This window comes from Terrapene carolina, unplaced genomic scaffold (genome assembly GCF_002925995.2).
Source record: "Terrapene carolina triunguis isolate 2854851 unplaced genomic scaffold, T_m_triunguis-2.0 Scaffold93, whole genome shotgun sequence".
NCBI classification, from domain to species: Eukaryota; Metazoa; Chordata; order Testudines; family Emydidae; genus Terrapene; species Terrapene triunguis.
This window is the reverse complement of record NW_020664444.1, coordinates 32,263,174-32,281,406: the sequence shown is the minus strand read 5'-3', so window position 1 is coordinate 32,281,406 and position 18,233 is coordinate 32,263,174. Positions and strand designations below refer to the sequence as shown.

The 18,233-nt window shown below is 44.0% G+C and overlaps 2 protein-coding genes across 4 annotated transcripts in view; both read left to right on the top strand.

Moving 5' to 3' along the window:
* The window catches only part of LUC7L (LUC7 like), a 39,170-nt gene extending 25,424 nt beyond the window's left edge, over nucleotides 1-13,746 (top strand). For 2 of the 3 annotated variants that reach the window (XM_024197812.3, XM_024197810.3), the window contains 6 exons: nucleotides 1,374-1,517; nucleotides 2,039-2,215; nucleotides 3,883-3,971; nucleotides 7,685-7,714; nucleotides 8,761-8,931; nucleotides 11,641-13,746. In XM_024197812.3, the coding sequence (XP_024053580.1) occupies nucleotides 1,374-1,517; nucleotides 2,039-2,215; nucleotides 3,883-3,971; nucleotides 7,685-7,714; nucleotides 8,761-8,931; nucleotides 11,641-11,782 (753 nt within the window). In that variant the 3' untranslated portion in view covers nucleotides 11,783-13,746. Of the gene's footprint in view, nucleotides 1-1,373; nucleotides 1,518-2,038; nucleotides 2,216-3,882; nucleotides 3,972-7,684; nucleotides 7,715-8,760; nucleotides 8,932-10,273; nucleotides 10,336-11,640 lie in introns of all 3 variants that reach the window. The other variant, XM_024197811.3, reaches the window with a different exon arrangement.
* A 4,297-nt stretch (nucleotides 13,747-18,043) lies between these two features.
* FAM234A (family with sequence similarity 234 member A) overlaps nucleotides 18,044-18,233 on the top strand; it is a 51,220-nt gene continuing 51,030 nt past the window's right edge. The window contains exon 1 of the mRNA XM_024197809.2: nucleotides 18,044-18,111. The gene's annotated coding sequence lies outside the window, so the exon portion shown is untranslated. The remainder of the gene's footprint in view (nucleotides 18,112-18,233) is intronic.

Here is an 18,233-nt window from a genome sequence, read left to right as displayed (position 1 = left end):
GCTGATCAACCCTATATACCAAACCATCATGCATCTAATATGCAATGTATAAATATTAGTGCTGTATTTTAACAAAGCAGGAGACCATTATCCTGTCATCCGTCCCCTCCCTGAGCCTGAGGAATTCAGGCTGCAGATGCCCTGGAATCTTGGTCTGCCAGTGACCTCCCAAGTACCAGCAAAGGTCCGAAAGAACCATCCCCATTAACTACCCTGATTTTTTTATTATTTCTCCCCACACCCTTTGTGGTACTTGGGAGGACATTTGCTGTGGTAGAAAAACTTGGAGGTCAGTAGCCCATATTCCTTGAGCTCTTCAGCTCAAATCCAGTGCTACTTAAAATTGTAACCAGCCAGTTATTCTCCCTCTTGGAATCTTAGAAGCAAATGTAGGACTTGATTGAAAATTTCCTGTAGTTCACTGTAGATATTGATAGATCATCTTTAGCTGGGGCAAAGATTAAAATAATGATGCTGCCTGCAGCTACTGCTTTTGCCTAGTGAGTTCTCTAAAGCATTCTGTCTCTGAGGGTGTCCATCTTGAAACATTGTGGCTTTCCTAATAGATTGGAAATAGGTGTCAGCTCCAATGAAGCTAGAACACCATAGAGGCAAACCAGTGTTAACAGCGTTTGAATAGTTACAGTTTAATTTGAAATACAGGTGGTTCCTGTGGAAATGGTGAGCTCTCTCTCATATATATATTTGCACATCAGTAGTGAAAGGGTGATTAATCTGAATAGGTGGTGTGTATCGTATTGGAGCGTGACATGGGACTTCATTCTTAAAGTAAAGTTTCTGCCATCTGGTACTATCCTGTTAGCTGGCCTGCATAAATACTGAGGCAGAGGATAATGTAAGACTGCCCTGCTGCTAGAAGTATGAGGCGCATTTAAACCAGTTCCAGGTTAAGTTATAATGTCAGTGAAACTTGCAAGGCTGGTTCAGGGACCTGGATGTTGGGCCCTTTCCTGTGTAATTATTTATTCCATCCCAGTTGTTAAAACTTCAGGTGGGGGTGTTACCAAATGCTAGGGAGGGACTCTCCCAAGGGAGCTGTCATCCACGCAGGGGAGGAGTGGGCCTGAAGGAAGTTCCAGTCATGGTTAAAAGATCCTGGTAATGGTGGGAGGCAGGCAGGAACAACAAGGAATAGAAATTGGGATCTGGAGGGAAAGGACAGTTTTCTCCCCTCTCTGTGGGGGCACTGCAGGCCACTGGAACCAGCCCTGGGGTCATGGTGGCGGTGGAATGGTTTATTGTAGGCCCCTGTGTATTTGTAGCTATAAGTGCAAGTGAAGGATTCATTGTCTGCAAATCCCACAAGCTTTACAGTGTTCTTTGTCTTATTAAAAGCAAACTCCTCTCTTTAGGCAGAAAAAGTTCATGAGCTGAATGAAGACATAGGAAAACTGCTTGCTAAAGCTGAGCAGCTGGGAGCTGAAGGAAATGTGGATGAATCCCAAAAGATCCTGATGGAAGTGGAGAAGGTCCGAGCAAAGAAGAAAGAAGCAGAGGTTTGCCAATATCAACACTTACTATGTTCCCATGTTTTATGTAATGGTGAACTGAATTAGTAAACAGAGCACATAGCACCCAGCTGGGCAGCCTCCCCTCTCCATCTGCACAGTGAACTAGCAAGTGATTGGTCTCAAAGAATGAAAGAAGATGCAATGTTCTCTATAAGCTTTCATCCATCTAACAATGCCTGCTGCAGGGTTTCTTTCTTTGAAGCAGCTGGTACTAGACATGATCAGAGAGCAGATACTGGGCTAGATGGACCATTGGTCTGATCCAGTCTGGCAGTTCCTGTGTTCTTATTAGCAGGTGCTTTTTAGGTCTTTTTTTTAAAGCAGGAGGTTGCACAGTAATAGTAATTTCTTGCACAGATTTTACTGAAGTGTTAGAAGTGGTCCAAATGTTGAGAATGAGATTCCTGTTTAAATTTAAAACACTGCAAGCTCTCTGAGGGTTGCATGTGTCCTGTGTGTGTTATGGTGGTTTCCCCTGGTTTTGAGCTGTCTCTGCCTCTCCGCAGGAAGAATACCGCAATTCCATGCCCGCATCCAGTTTCCAGCAGCAGAAGCTGCGCGTCTGTGAGGTCTGCTCAGCGTACCTTGGTCTCCATGACAACGACCGGCGTCTGGCTGATCACTTTGGAGGCAAATTACACTTGGGCTTCATTCAGATCCGTGAAAAATTGGACCAGTTGAGGGTAATCAGTTATATTTTAAACCCCATTCCTCCACCTTGGCCAGCAGTGGCCCGACAGCTCTCCAGTGAATACTTATTCATTTAATTTGTTTTGTAACCTACTGTCTTTGGCTTGTATGGAAACTCTACACAGTCTTTGTTCTGAAACACTCTGAATTCAAGATCGATGAAACTCCAAGTGGAGGTTTGCCTAACCTCACATCTGCTTCAGCCCTGTAATGTCTGCATAACTGAAATTGTACCTATAGAGGAACAGGGCAAAGAATTACACTAGACGGGCTTCCTCCTTACATAAATGGGGCTCTTGGTATATTCTGAATTGGAGTCCATAGGACTGGGCCACAATTTGCAGTGGGAAGTCTGTCATTTGTTTTAAAAATTATACATATATTTTTTGTTTTTTAGCATTTTATAAAGCACTCAGACCTACTGGTGAGATGCTGTAGCAATGCAAAGTGTGTTTACAGAGTGCAGACAATGAAGGTCTAAGTGAAGCAGAAGCTGAAGTATTGATGATGGAAGGATTTTCAAAACATGAGCTTGAAGTGAAGTTGGATGCACAGATAGTAGCTTGGCTCATGTGAATGGTAGAACTGACACTTAGCCAAGTCAGTCACTTCACAAACCTTACAAGTGAACTGGTGCTTTCTGCTTGCTCAGATCAGGGTTCTCCATTCTGTGCTGTGATTGAGTATTTGTATTACAACAAGGCCTAGAGGCGCTAACCAAAATCAGGATCCCCTTTTGCTCGGTGCTTTACATACAAACAGTGAGAGACAATCCCTGCCCCAAACAGCCTAAACAGCTAATGCTACAGCTAACAGCCACAGGCACCCAGAGCTGTGTTCCTTGCACTGGTATATGTTCGTGATGCTTTCAACGGATTTAGGGGAAACACAGGACTTTGAATAGGGGTGTTGGCAGGCAAGTAAGCAACTGCTTTTCAAGTGTTAAATAATCTGTAACAAAGTCTGTACCATCCATGTTCTGTTCCTCAGCCTTCTGTCTCATCTCATAAGCAGTTCTTTATATCCTCACATCCAGCATAAACAGGATGACGTGGGTAATTATAGGCCTGTTAGTCTGATATCGATCCTGGGCAATGTAATAGATACTGGACTCAATTAATAAAGAATTAGAGGACGGTAATATAATTAATGCCAATCAGCATGGGTTTATGGAAATTAGATCCTGTCTGACTAACTTGATGTCTTTTTATGAGATTTACAGGTTTGTTTGATAAAGGTAATAGTGTTGCTGTAATAATATACTGCGACTTCTGTACGTTATTTGACATGATGCTGCACAACACTTTTTGATTAAAAAGCTCAAGTGATAAAAAATTAACATGGCGCACATCAAATTGATTAAAAGCTGGCTAGCTGATAGGTTTCAAAGTGAAATTGTAAATGAGGAGTCTATGGGGATGTTCTATGGCCTGTGTTACGCAGGAGGTCAGACAAGGTGATCGCAATGGTCCCTTCTGGCCTTGGAATCTGAATCCCTTTCAAGCCAATAAAGAGATGACATGACGTGTTGGAAAAGGCAAATGTTGCACAAATCTATTGAATTACTGCATTTTGCCTCCAACTGCAAGGTCTTCCCGCTGTCTTAGTTTACTCCCTTGTTGTGTGTCTAATGCAGCATGTGAATTCTTTCTCAACTTAGAAAATGGTGGCAGAAAAACAGGAGAAAAGAAACCAAGATCGTCTGAGGCGGAGAGAAGAGAGAGAAAGAGAGGAGAGAATGGGCAGACGGTGAGTGAAAGCAAGTGAGCCCCTCTGCAGGGATGGGGTGTAAAAGAGTGCAGCTCTCCTATTTGTGGCTGTTACAAGAACCCTGAAAATGACAGACGGATCCTTTCCAAAATAATGCTGTCATTAAGGGCTGAGAGATCTGCTGTGGCATAGGCAATGGGGGCTAACCATGACGAAGCAGGTGAGCCTTGTGTCAGGTTCATTCCTGGCACTGTTGTTGTCCCTGTGTAAGCTCCTAGGAGTGCACTTGATTAAGAAAAAAAAGCACCATATAGATGTTTTTTTTTAATCTTCAGCTGCATTGCTGAAAGTTAGAGGCTCCTAGGAACTTTCAGGCATGTGCTGGCTTATCCCCTGCTTAAGAAACCAACTCTGAACACACGGCTTGAACTATGGCCCAGTCTCTATCCTTCTGAAATTACTAAGAAGGTGCTGCTGGGTCTGCTCAAATAGCTCCTGCCAGGCACTAATTCCATGAGCAGACTTCAGGTTAGGACATTGTACTGAAACAGCACCAATCTGTGAGTGAAGATGTCGAGGCAAGGAACAGATGGCAGGCATCTTCACTAATTAAGAACATAACGGCCATACTGGGTCAGACCAAAGGTCCATCTAGCCCAGTATCCTGTCTTCCAACACTGGCCAATGCCAGATGCCCCAGAGGAAATGAATAGAACAGGTAATCATCAAGTGATCCATCCCCAGTCGCCTATTCCCACCTTCTGGCAAACAGAGGCTAGAGACACCATCCCTGCCCATCCTGGCTAATAGCCATTGATGGAGCTATCCTCCATGAACTTATCTAGTTCTTTTTTGAACCCTGTTACAGTCTTTGGCCTTCACAACATCCTCTGGCAAAGGGTTCCACAGGTTGACTGTGCGCTGTGTGAAAAAATACTTCCTTTTGCTTGTTTTAAACCTGCTGCCTACTAATTTCATTTGGTGACCCCTAGTTCTTGTTATGAGGAGTAAAATAACACTTCCTTATTTACTTTCTCCACACCAGTCATGATTTTATAGACTTCTATCATACCCCCACTTAGTCGTCTCTTTTCCAAGCTGAAAAGTCCCAGTTTTATTAATCTCTCCTTATATGGCAGCCGTTCCATACCCCTAATCATTTTTGTTGCCCTTTTCTGAACCTTTTCCAATATATCTTTTTTTGAAATGGGGTGACCACATCTGCATGCAGTATTCAAGATGTGGACATACCATGGATTTATTTAGAGGCAATATTATATTTTGTCATCTTATCTATCCCTTTCTTCAGCAGCCTTTCATACCTTACCAGTGAGGTGCTTTTGACTTACCTTTGGGACACAGCAGGAGTGCCAGGAATCTTCCTGCTATGGTTCTGCTCGTTCCTGTTTGAGAAATCCCAGAGGGTGTTTGCTCTTCTTGGTGGCTTTCAGCTGTTGCCTCTTGTTCAATGTGGATGTAAATACCCTAGGGGAGAGCGAGACAACGTGAGCTATTATGTTTGTATGCTGATGACCCAGAAAGGACTCTCTTCCTGCTTCCTCCAGTATGACTGACAGACAAGGATATTGCATGGAAACCAGCTGGCTTAAGCTCAGCCTGGACATGATCGTGGCTATTCGCAGGGGACAGCCTCTGGGGGAACTGGCAACATCTGAGTGCCCCATCAGTTGGCAGCATCTCCCCATTCATTGTGAAAATGGTCCACAGTCTCAGGGCATTACTGTATACATCTCTGCAACGAGACCCCCAACATGGTGTCCAGAAAATCCTTTTGTTGCCTTTGGATGGCCAAAAACTGAGCTCTCCGCTCTCATCAAAGACCTTGCTTCAATCGTCCTGCTTTGGTGGCATCTAGGAAATGCTGCTGCAATGTGCTTTACCTTGGACCGATCAGAGGGGTTGCCCCGCAGGCACTGATGTGGCTGGCGGATGAGGTCACTGTGCTGGCTGCCAGGAATGCACCCACAAAAATGCAAGTTGCTGGTTCCTAAAAATGAAGCCCTAAATGGCGTACGGTCCAGCTGCCTCCTGGTAGCCCCTCTCTCTGACCCACCTCAGGGCCATAGCATGCCTGGATGCTGTCGTTTGTCTATCTTAAGGAGAGTCCTCTCCATGGTAGCCTCTCAAGTGTGGAGCTCGTTTCTGCCAGAAACTCACCAAACCTGACCTGGCTGCCTTGAGAAAATACTCAAGAGTTTCTTTGGTCAGACTGTCCCACAATGCTGGCTCACTTCCCCCAGAGGCTGCCTCCTCTCAGCTCCTCCTTACTTACATCCTTCCAAAAGCCTGGTTCCTGAGGGTCAGGAGAGAGACGCAGGTTAATGGCTCCTTAGGTGTGGGATTGCTGGTGTGCCAGCTATTAGTGTTGGATCCCATGCCAGAGCCGGCTGAGCATGATGCTTCTGGACATACAACGCTATACATGCTAAGCGCTTAAAGTGTTGGCCTAGAACCTCACTTGGTACCTGCAGGCTTCCCATATGGCTTTGCCTGAGCAAATACCATAGTCCTTCTTCAGCCTTTGACCCATACAGAGCATACATTCCCACCCCTCTGAAAGTTCAGGCCTCTTCCAGAGAGTCAGATAGTGGTCAATGCTTTTGAAGGGAACATTATCTTCCTAAAGCTGTCAAATTCCATACCTGTTAGAGCGTGACATTTTTATTTGAAGATACAGTAGGGAACACCAAAAATGATCTTAAACGTCGCTTGTCTATAGGAAGGCTCTGCTGTTCTATTTGTCAAGTTGTTACATCACGGGAGTAAGACAACATTGATTTAAGTTCTTTCTCGTGTATCAGCTGTACCTTAAGCCCAGCTTGTCAGCATGTGCTAAATCTGTCTAACTCCAAGTTCAGTTCCAACCTTGTTACTGTTCTGTTAGCAGAATTCCCTTTTTATCTTCCAGTGCTATAATTAACTAATAATCTTTCCTTGTGGCTAAGTCATGATACATACTGACTTCATTCAGTAAATGCACCCTCTCAGTAAAGTCCCTTCCTTAGTATGGGGTTCTGGCCTCTTAGCCAGGTGTTGTTTGTTTAATAATGTCCATTTAAAATAAGACTTCACCCTTCACTCAACATTTCTTTCATGTAATTTTCTGTTAATGGATGTGTGCAAGGTTAAACTGCCAGAAGGGAGTTATTGCAAAATTAAAGGTTGAACATGCAACCCTAAGTCTGGGCTATTGCACAACTCCTTAAGATAACTTTAAAATTCATGGTCTCAAGAAATCTCAGCTACATGTGTCTAAGGCAGTGGCTTTCAGTTTGCGGACCCCAGGTTCAAAACCACTGTTCTATAGTAATGACAAGCTTATAGACATAGTCTGCAGACTCTCAGGTCCACGGACCACAGGTTGAAAACCACTAGTCTAAGGTGGTAGACAAATGATGAGATGTTAATACTGTACATAACAGAGGGCAGTGTGCATACTTAACACTACAGCAAATGGGTGGGTGTTGGTTTTGCATTTAATTATTGTTACATGGAGCACCCGAAACCAAGTTGGACCAATGCAGTTTTTTGGAGTTGAATAAGCCATTGATGTACATCTGATTTCCACTATGCTGGTGGCCCCAGTTGAGGGGCCAAGTTACGCAGTGTGCTGCAGTGTCCTTGAGAACAGCAATGTTATAGAATGTGAGATCTTATGAAAACCCGTAGTGATGTCATGAATTTTCTCTTTGTTGTTCACTCTCTGAAATAAACTTTGCTCTTCTTTCTAGGTCTGGCTCCAAAAATAGAGATCGCAGAAGGTGAGTATGTAAATCTTACGAAGGCTTCTTCAAATGCAGCATGTGCATATGCTTGTTCCTGCCTAGTTTAATTGTGTTTGGTTCCTGGGTATGGTAATCAGAAGCCTAGTAATACTTTCAATAGCTGCTGTGATTTCCCAGACCCACCTGTTGCCCTTGTTGAATGAAAATGGGAACTGCCACAAGTGCACTTTCAGGACCCTACACTTCCCTAGTCTCTAAAAGTGATCTGTGCGGGCAGAGGAATGCAGTAACTTGAGAGAGAAGAAGTGCCGACTACTCCAGACATCCAGGCACTGGGCACATTAACTCCAGCATTTAAACAAGTGAATATGCTGGATGCCTGTTTGCAGTAGAATGTCTGTATCGTTTGTGTGCACAGAGCTTTGCAGTCCCTGAATGGAATGCGCTTTGTAAGTACAAAGTTGTTGGGATTCCGGCAACTGTAGATGGATGCCAGATGTCCCTGGCACATCAGTACAATGGCATTCTGTGCCAGGAACAACTTTGTGATTGTTTAACTTTTCTCCCCACTTCCTTACAAATATATTGTCACCCTTTGCTGCTTGTTTTAGGACAGATTGAAATGAGTTTACTTTTTAAAGTGCAGCATTTTCATAGGAAAGAGTTCATTTGCAGTCCTTCTAAAGATCTTGCATGGCACTTCCCATAGCCATTTATTCCTCAGCTTCTCTTCCTTTAATGTGTGGGTCCCATTTCTGACTGCTGCACTGTAGCTGTGCGCTATATCAGCATGTGTTTGAATGGACGTTGAGGTTAGGAGCTTGTCAGCTGGTTTCCCGTTTGGAATTTACCAGCTTTGGGTTCTTGTTGATTGCCCTCCGTCCCAGGATGGTGTGTGCTCCCTGGGCTGGGCTGCCTTCTACGTTAGGAAGGATGTATAGTGAAGCACAACTGAAGTTGGCTGCTGCTGTCTCTTCAGATGCAGTGTTACTCTGGAATGCCCCTGTCTTGACTGTGTTGGCAGGGAGGTGTCTCACGTGTACAGAACCTTGGGGTTTGAAACCGCTTGTGTGTTCTCTCAGATCACGATCTCGGGACAGGAGACGAAGGCGCTCACGATCCGCTTCCCGCGAGAAACGGAAGTCCCGCTCCAGGTCCCGAGAGCGAGACAGACACAGACGCCATCGGAGCCGCTCACGCAGCCACAGCAGAGGTCACCGCCGGGGTTCCAGAGACAGGAGTTCAAAACACAAGTATGTACTCCCCTTCACACAGCACCACCAGCGGGGGGAGCCCTTTTGTGGGAGTCCTTGATGTCGTGAATGGCCTTCCACCCAGGGGGAGTGGGGCTAACCTTAAAGTTAGGAACTAAAGCATGTAGGACAGTGGTTTTCAACCCTTTTTTCATTTGCAGACCCCTAAAAAATTTCAAATGGAGGTGTGGACCCCTTTGGAAATCTTAGACATAGTCTGCGGACCCTCAGATTGAAAACCACTGTTCTATAAGAACTGAGACTAACCCCCAAGCCTGTGACGTTCTTCCCCATGGTCATCTGCAGATGATGGTGCCAGGGAGCAAGTTGAGGCATGACTGGTGTAATAGAGATGTGTGTCTAGAGGAGAACCTTTGCTTTTCTTTTTGAATCACAACGTGAGGGCCCGCTGTTAGGGAAACCTTTCCCTCACTCACGCCTCTATAGAAAAAGGCCAAAGAGCCTGTTGGGGCAAATCTGGAACTTCCCTCTTAGCCTGCTAAAAGCAAAGTACAAAAGAGATGTTGGGCATCAGCATGGCATGGGCTGTCTACTGCTTGCACAGCTGCTTCTTGGTATGGTTCTATATCATCTCAGCATTTAAGGGGGTCTCAGACACATGTTCTTTTCTGGTGGGTTGTCATTGGGAAAGGGGTATATTGTTTGCTGGAGCCTGGACTATATCTTGATCGGTCTCTGGCATGTTCTGGCAGGAGGGATGGATGGTTCTCTAGGAATTCCCATGTTTTGTGAGGGCAAGGGGACTGCAGGAGTTATGGCATTTCCCCTTTACTGCTCTCTTCCCTCAAGATCCCATATTACAGAAGAGCTTGATGTGTCTCTTCGGGAGCTGGCCCCTAAAACAGTCCCTGGGTTAGTGGAAGGGTGGGAGCAGGCATCTAAGAGTAATATTAAATACTCTGCACCTCAAGGGATGAGCATGCTCCCTTGCAGTGCTTGTAAGTCCAAAAGCCAAGGGCCTAAATGCTGATCCTGTGTGTGCATGGATGTCACCAGGCTTTTTGCTGAAGTCAGCCATAGCATGCTCTAACAGTGCTCTGGAGGAAGCTGTGTTTAGTACTGCATCCCCTTCTTGAACCCACCTGAGTACAATGCAAATATATACAACACATTACGCACACACGGTGCTTGTGCGACTGCTAGCTCAGGAGCTATGGGGAATAAGAAGGGTTTTTACAGATATGTGAAGGGGGAGGGAAAGAAGCAACAGAGAGAAAGTAGGCCTGTTAATAAATAAGGGGGGGTGAAAATAATGTTGACTCACAAATGGCTGAGATACTAAAGTCCTTTTTTAAATCTGTCTTGAACATGAAAAATAAAGAAAAGAAGTTTGGACAATTAGGAAGTGAGGAAGACCCTGTAATAACTATTGCTAAAGAGCAGGTAAGGGAATACTTCGGAAAACTTCAACATATACAAACTAGCCCCCTTGGATAACATGTGCCTCATAGGAATTGGCTAACAAACTTATTGTTCCAGTGACAGGCATTTCTGAAAACTCATGAACTGGGGAGGTTCCAGAAGATTGGCGAAAAGCCGGTGGCAATCCCATTTTTTAAAAAGGAATTAGTGAGCCTGACAATTACTGTTCCATAGCAAAGCAGAGCTCTCCAAACGTCTGGAAACTAATGGAATTATGGGCAAGAGGCACCATTGAGGGGAGGGGCTAAAGAATACACCTTCTCAAACAGACTAGCTTGTTTTGGGGGCTGAATGACTGACATAGAGATGAAGACAAAATGGTGGCTTTGATATATCTGGGTGTTATGAAAGCATTTGATATAGTGTCTCAACCTTACCTTCCAGAGTAATTGAAGCTTGCATGTAAATAAAACCCTACGCCATCCTTTTGTGACTGGAAAGGAAATGTTTCTATATCGTAGGAGCTCTAGAATAAAATGCTTCCCATGCCCTCTGAAGGTACCGGGGGTGTAAGGAACCTGATGGGAATAGCACCTCTTAAAGGGTGCTCGATGACTAGTTGACTCTTAGCATAGGTCACTACTGGAAGATTGGGCTTAAGGAAGCTAGTTTACTTAATTCTGCCCAGGCTGAAGTAGTCAAGCCTTGATTAAAATCCTAGCTATCGTATGATAATGTGTGCTAGCAGAGTGGTCCCTGAGTCCAAAATTACAGCTGTTGTTTTGAACAGAGGATGCTGGCAAAACTGATAGTTCTCAAGAGGCAAAGTACCAAAAGCCCAGGACTACACAAACATTTGAGCCCAAGGAGGAGAGTCAATTTAATGTAAAGGAGCACTCTAGGCAGGAAGCCACTGTCTCTCAGTATAGCCAAAAGTGCTGTAAGAGAAACAGAAATAGAGCTGAAGTGAAAGGAACTGTACACACTTCTACTGTTGCTCTGTAGGCAACACCTTAAAGAGTCTCTTGTGTCAAGCTATTTAAGGGGAGAGTGACAAAGCCTACATGTTTCTCTTACCACTGAGAAATGTTCCTTGACTTCCACAAACAGTCACATGATGGTGGCTGTTACACAAAGCTCACCGAGAGACTGTCTGATCTTTCAGTTCACTTACAGGGTGACCTGTAGTCCTGACATAGCATTATCTAGGCATGTGCCTCCTGAGACATACTTTATTTCCTGATAGAAACAGCTCTATGCCATCAAGTGCACATTCATGAATGCTTTTAGATGCAAAATTTTACAGTGGTTTGGTTTGTACTTCAGATCCTCTAGAGACCGATCTTCAAGAGAAAAGTCACGAGACAGAGAGAGGAAAGAGAAGAGCTCTTCTGAAAGACGGCATGAGAGCACAAATGGCAAATCTCGTTCCAAGAGATCGGAAGAGAGAGAAGCTGGCGAGATCTGAACTCAAATGATCTGTATTGCACTGTAAATAGTCTGATAAACATTCTACAAAAAGCCTAAATTTCCCATTTATATTTACTGAACACAACTCATCTTTTGTAGTTTTTAATTTTTATTATTTGGCAGATAGCTGTGAGTTTGTAGAGATACAGAGTTACGTACTGTTTACCAGGATTTTGTTTTAGTAGGAATAAATAAATCTGATGAATTGACTTCAACACAGGTCAGTGATTTACATATGTGTTGATTGGCATGACCCAAGGAATGCAGCAGTTAGAGCTAGTGCTGTGGTTGGAAACGTAACCTGCTTTATCATTTGTAACACTGATGCCCTTTTGGAACGTCCACTTGCCCCTTCACACAATTCGAGTTTGAGATCATCAGTAGCACTGGTGCTACCTCAGTTCACATTTTTCCTTTGGTTTGTGCACATTCAGAGGAATTAAGGTTTTTCTTGCTTTTTTTAAGTGCTTAGCAACTCATTTTGTGTTTCCAGTGTTTGAGAAACATCTCAGTATTCCAGCTAATTTAGGACAAACAAAACTAGCCCCTAATTTCCCTCTTAAACAACTCCAGTTCATCTTCATGACGATGACCAAAGTACCTGGGGCACAATACTGAGATATGCTTGGGCCTATCCCTAGTAATATTTACACATACCTACTATAAAAAGCCTGTGTTCAAGTGAAACACAGTATCTGGATTGATCTCTTTGTAACGGAGTTCAGTCATGCTTAATGGAGGTAGCCTTCCAATCAGGGTGGAGCAGAATTGTACTTTGTACATGTGATGGCACCTTGAGGTATGGCCTCTTAAGACAGAAGGTTGCCTAATAAGGGTGGGCCTTTGGCCTGGTTTCTGTGTATATGAATTTACACTGAATTGACTTATCTCATTGGTGCTTACAACTGAGGTGAAAGGAACCTGGACTATAACACAGTGTGGGAAGAATCAAATATCTGTAACTAGATTAATTTTAAAATTAGGGAGGAAAAACTTCCTCTGAGTTCACTGTGTCAGCCACAGTGGTGATCACAAGGATCGTGCTATTGTGAGACTTCCCACAGAATAATTTAGCTGAAGCAGTTAGTATGTGCAGAATCATGAACTAAAGTAATGTAACTCCAGCCACTGCTGTCCAGTTTTGACTTCCCAGCCTACTCATTAATTAGGTAAGGCAGGTATCTGAAATTAACACAGTTAAATCTTACCATTTTCCTATAGTGGAAACTTAAGGTATTTGTAAATACTATTGCATTAGTGTGGGCAGTGTGTTGGGGTTTTCCAGCCATTTTTTTTCCTTGCTGAGCCTCTGATAATTCACTTAACTCTTCGATTTCCTTTAATTTGCGGGGGAGTGGGGGTTTTGTTTGTTTTTTTGCAGAGGTGCAGGAGTTGTCCTTGGTGTGTTAGTCTTCTAGATGCATGTTTAGGTATTGGGGGGAATCTAGTTCCTTTTTGTTTTACAATTAATATTGCATTTTAATTATTGTTTTGTAATCTCTATGTATCGCAATCGGTGAGCTCCTGCTTTTCAGGGCTCTTATTTACAAGGTCATCATTAGAATAAATTAACCTGTGATGAGGGAACATCACACAGGTTGGCAGCTGATTGATATGGGTTCAACTCTTGTCTTCAGTTACACCTGCAGCTCCTGTTGAAGCCAGTGGCAGGAGTGTACATGTTGCTGAGAGCAAGGCCTGGCCCAGCGTATTTCCTTTCTAGGAACACAAAGGATCTAATAACAAATAAAACTCTAAAGCTGATCACACAAGTGTAATGGAGTGTTAGAAAGGAACCCACCATGCATTGATTTGTTGTATGTTGCGGTTTATCGTGTTGGAGCATTTTGTTCTTTATAGCACCTTTGCTTATGAGGAGTTTTGGTCTAAGTATAAAAATGTAAGTAAAATATGCTGTTCTCTTGCCAGTCTTACTCACATTAAAGATTTATGTTTGTGGCTTGGAGTGGTACTCTGGCTTTTGTATACTAGTCTAGTGTCTGCACTCTGCTGATGTTGCACTGACGTGGTCCCTTTTAATGGATCCCAAAGCCATTTACCTGTCCAGTAAGTTCTGCGAATTACTGGGTCACTGTCAATTTTGGAAAAATCATTGCATAATCACTCTAGAGCCCAGCACCAACAGCAATCCTGCTCCATGTCATGGGGAATGTGATGCCTCTTATGTATGCAAACCATTGCTGCTTTTATATTTAAATGTTTGGAAAATGGTAAGAGTGAAAACAAGCTGTTGCATAGGAAAAGGTGCAGCTTCCTTTATGGTGCATTTCCAAATGCTGAGCTACTGCCACCTCCTGGAGTGAGTGCTCAATGGGTAGAGACTCTGTTCATTGCAATTCAGGGCAAGTCATTATTGCATTGGCCAGAGCTGGCTCCTGTCTCTGTACCTACCTGTTGCTGTCACCCCATTCAAAAGGGCTGTTACTTTGCCTTTCTGCAGCATATGCTGGTCAGTATTATGTTGAATTTTCAGTGCCAATGTATTCACCAAGTGCACCATACTTTACCTATAAATAAAAGGAGGGAACTGTTGGCACTTCAGATGTTTTACTAAGCAAATGAAGTAATGCTGATACTTTTCCTTACTAACTAGCTTGGCATGTGTATATGGTATGACACCGTGGTTGAAATTAGCAAATCCGTGCAATACTGCAGCTTGTCAAATACACTGAGCAAGGAATTCTGCTAGAAACACTGAGGCGAGTGTCAATGCTATGACTTGCATACTGTTCTCCTGGCCAGTGTGTTTAGCTGCACTTCCACTTTTCTTCTCTTACCCTCTCAGCTCCGAGCATGTGGCTACTGCTGAGCGGGTTAAAACATAAGATACCAACCTAAATCTCCAGGTCACTACCAGCTCCCCCCATGATAGGTGGTTGAGGAATCCATCTTCAGCTGTGATTAATCTGGCCTGCCTTTAAGCTTTCGGGTACTATCTAGCATGGGACTAGAACTTTGAGACTTATTTCATCTTGTGTATGCCACGGCCCCTTTTGCAGATAGGGCATTTTAACTTAAGTTCTGTCTATGCACTTAGTTTGCAGCAAGCGGGGTGGGGTGCATATCTAACTTTCACTAGTCAGCCATACATTAATTGTCCCTGTGGACCCAGCAGCTGTGCACTTAGAGTTCCCTAGTGTGCTCTAATTTACTCCCATTCAAAGCAGTATATATTATAGTGACAATGGGACTTCTAGTGCAGGGTGACAGAGTCCATGCAGATAGTTGCTGCACAGCAGCCTAATGCAGGGTAGATTTACAACCCAGCTTGCCATGAACTAAGTGTTCAGCTAGACAAGTCCCTAGTGAACTGTGTCCAGTTGTGATGCCCACAATTCAAGGATGTTGATAGATTGGAGCTCGAAAGCTTGTCTCTTTAACAGAAGTTGGTCCAATAAAAGATATTACCTCACCCACCTTGTGTCTCTCATATCCTGACACCAACATGACTCCAGCAACACTGCAAACAATGTTTGCTCTCATATTGGGTCTCTGCAGTGAAAGGATACATTTGAAGCTTAAAACATTCTTTCAGCACTCACTCGTGTTGCTGGAACTGCCAGTACAGTTTTTGCCAGTTGATACAGCCCGAACATGCCATTTTTATGATGTCCCCAGTAGTTTAATATGTTTTCTTTCTTATTGAGACATGGCTCATCTGTAAATGAACCAAGAACTGTCCCAATCCCTTTTTTGCACTTTCCTTTGTCCAGATAGCTCTTCCTTTTTGGAGATTTCATGAGCTTTATGAAGTTCCAAATCATCATCAGATATTTCAATTTCAGATGTGTCTGACATTGATTCTATGACATCATTATTGCAATGTTGGCAGGAGACCAGGCTGCCTGGAAAAGGTGATCTAAAGTGGGCACTGTATGCTCCATGAGCTTGAGAAATGAACGAATGAAACATTTCCATTTTTGTCCACATTTTGGGTAAATTAAATGTTGCCTTGATTTTGTTGTCCTCTGACAGTAGCAGTTGATATCTAGGATCAAGGTACATAAATGAAAGAAAATATAATTTTCAAAACAGATTTGTTCTTGTTTTTTTCACTGAAGACAGTAAAAAGAGAAGAGACTTTTGATGTTTCTAGTTTGCATTTTAACCCAGTATCATAAAAATCACCCATGGTCAGTTCATATTGGATCATGGGTCAGACCAAAGGTCCATCTAGCCCAGATAGTGGCCAATGTCAGGTGCCCCAGAGGGAATGAACAGATCAGGAAATAATTAAGTGATCCATCCCGTCGCCCATTCCCAACTTCCTGCTCATCCTTGCTAATAGCCATTGATGAATTTATCTAGTTCTTTTTTGAATCCTGTTATAGTCTTGGCCTTCACAACATCCTCTGGCAAAGAGTTCCACAGGTTGACTGTGCATTGTGTGAAGAAATGCTTCCTTTTGATTGTTTTAAACCTGCTGCCTATTAATTTCATTTAGTGACCCCCTAGTTCTTGTGTTATGAGAAGGAGTAAATAACACTTCCTTATTTACTTTCTCTACACCAGTCATGATTTTATAGACCTCTATCATATCCCCCTTAGTCGTCTCTTTTCCAAGTTTAAAAGTCCTACTCTTTTTAAATCTCTTCTCATATGGAAGCTGTTCCATACCCTGAATCATTTTTGTTCAGAAAAGGGCAACCTTTTTCAATCCCAATATATGTTTTTTGAGATGGGTTGACCATATCTGTACTCAGTATTCAAGATGTGGGCGAACCATGGATTTATATAGAGGCAATATGATTTTTTCTGTCTTATTATCTATCCCTATCTAATGATTACCAATATTGTTTGGTTTCTCTATTTTTTAGATATCAAGCTTTACAAGTTATGGTAGAGATTGCACGTTCCTTCAATGAGTCTTCAATAGCAAGTTGCCAAGTGCATGGGCAGAACAGTGACCTCCCTGCAATGTTACATCTATTGCCTCCTAAGATTAGCTTCTTCAACCACATGAATCAAATCAGTTCAATCTTGGTCCATATCTTCTTGAGCAGCTTCCCTGAAGAGTAAATTCTGTGTTTCCCCTTTATTTTGAATTTGTTATGCTTGTTCTTCAGTTTCCTCGTCCTAGTTAACATCATTGTTTTCACCATGTTTGCTCCATGAACGTAATACTACATGTGTGCCTTGGAGTGATTCCATATATAGCAACAACTTTAAGAATAACTGATTTTACATATTCAGAGGTGTGTCTCTCCTCGATCGCTTTCTTATTTTATAAAGCAAATAAAATCACAGTTTTTTAAACTAGTGAGCTTAAAAAATATTTTAACCATAAGCCAAATTTTGTTTTACTGACAAAATTGTGGTTCAGATTTAGTTCTGGTTCAAGTAAAAATATTGGTTTGAAATGGTTCTGGGTTGACTTGCTGCCCTTCTAATCACAACCCAGTGGCAGGTAGAGGGTGGGGTGGGGTTAGTGCTGCACTACTGGCCAGTTCTCTTGCAAGCACCATGCTGCATGTTCTCTGCACTGCGGAGACACTCATACAAAATCTTTCCTGCTTCCTAAACTGCTATTAGTCTGGGGCCAAGATTTCTGCAGCGCTGGGCGTAGGTTTCTTACACCAAGTGGCAGGATGATCACAGATGGGAAAAACATAGTTCAACTTCCACAGCAGCTTGGGCCGACCCGTGTTGCTGCTTTGTGGTGCCTGCCCCAGCTGTTCCCCTCCGGCCAAGGTGCCTGAGCATGAAGTGCAGCTTGGTGGGTGTAGATGCTAATCAGGCTCCTGTTCAGGCACCACCAGGGCCCAAAGAGCTTCCAGCTGAGGGTTGCCAGTTTTGTGGGAGGTATTCCTGGAGATTTCATCACAAAATATAATTGTAATTCCTGGAGACTCCAGGCTAATCCTGGAGGCTTGGCAACCCTATTGCAGCTGATAAAATTTGGGCTATTTTTAACCACAGTCAAGTTAGCCTGCGGAACTCCCCCCACCCCAGCTGCCCTACGGGCCACGGCTGGAAGAGCGGCAGGTGTACGCAGACCTCGGGCCCCGCCCTGGTCCGAGCCCGCCCCTAGAGGGCCCTACGCTCGCTCGTGGGGCGGGCCGCCAGCTGCCCGAGCGCGTGGGCACTCCCATCTCGCGCAGGCGCATATCTCAGACGCCCCACTCCTGGTCACCAACCCACGGGGGCAGAGAACCTCAGGGGACCAGAAGCGGAAATGGCGTCATGCCCTCAGCGGGGCGGAGTGATGCTTGCGCAGCCCCATCCCTTCCGGCGGAGACACGCCCCGGGGCGGAGCCAAGAGAGTGGAGCGGAGCCGGTGGGAGGCCGGCTGGCAAGTGGCGAAGGGTGAGTGTGTGCGCGCGTGCGCGGAGGGGTACGGGACCCCCGCCCCTAATCTGTGGCGGGGGCCTGTCTGCGTGACTCTGTGTGTGTGGGTCAGAGCTAGCCCCACCCCCACCGGCTGTACT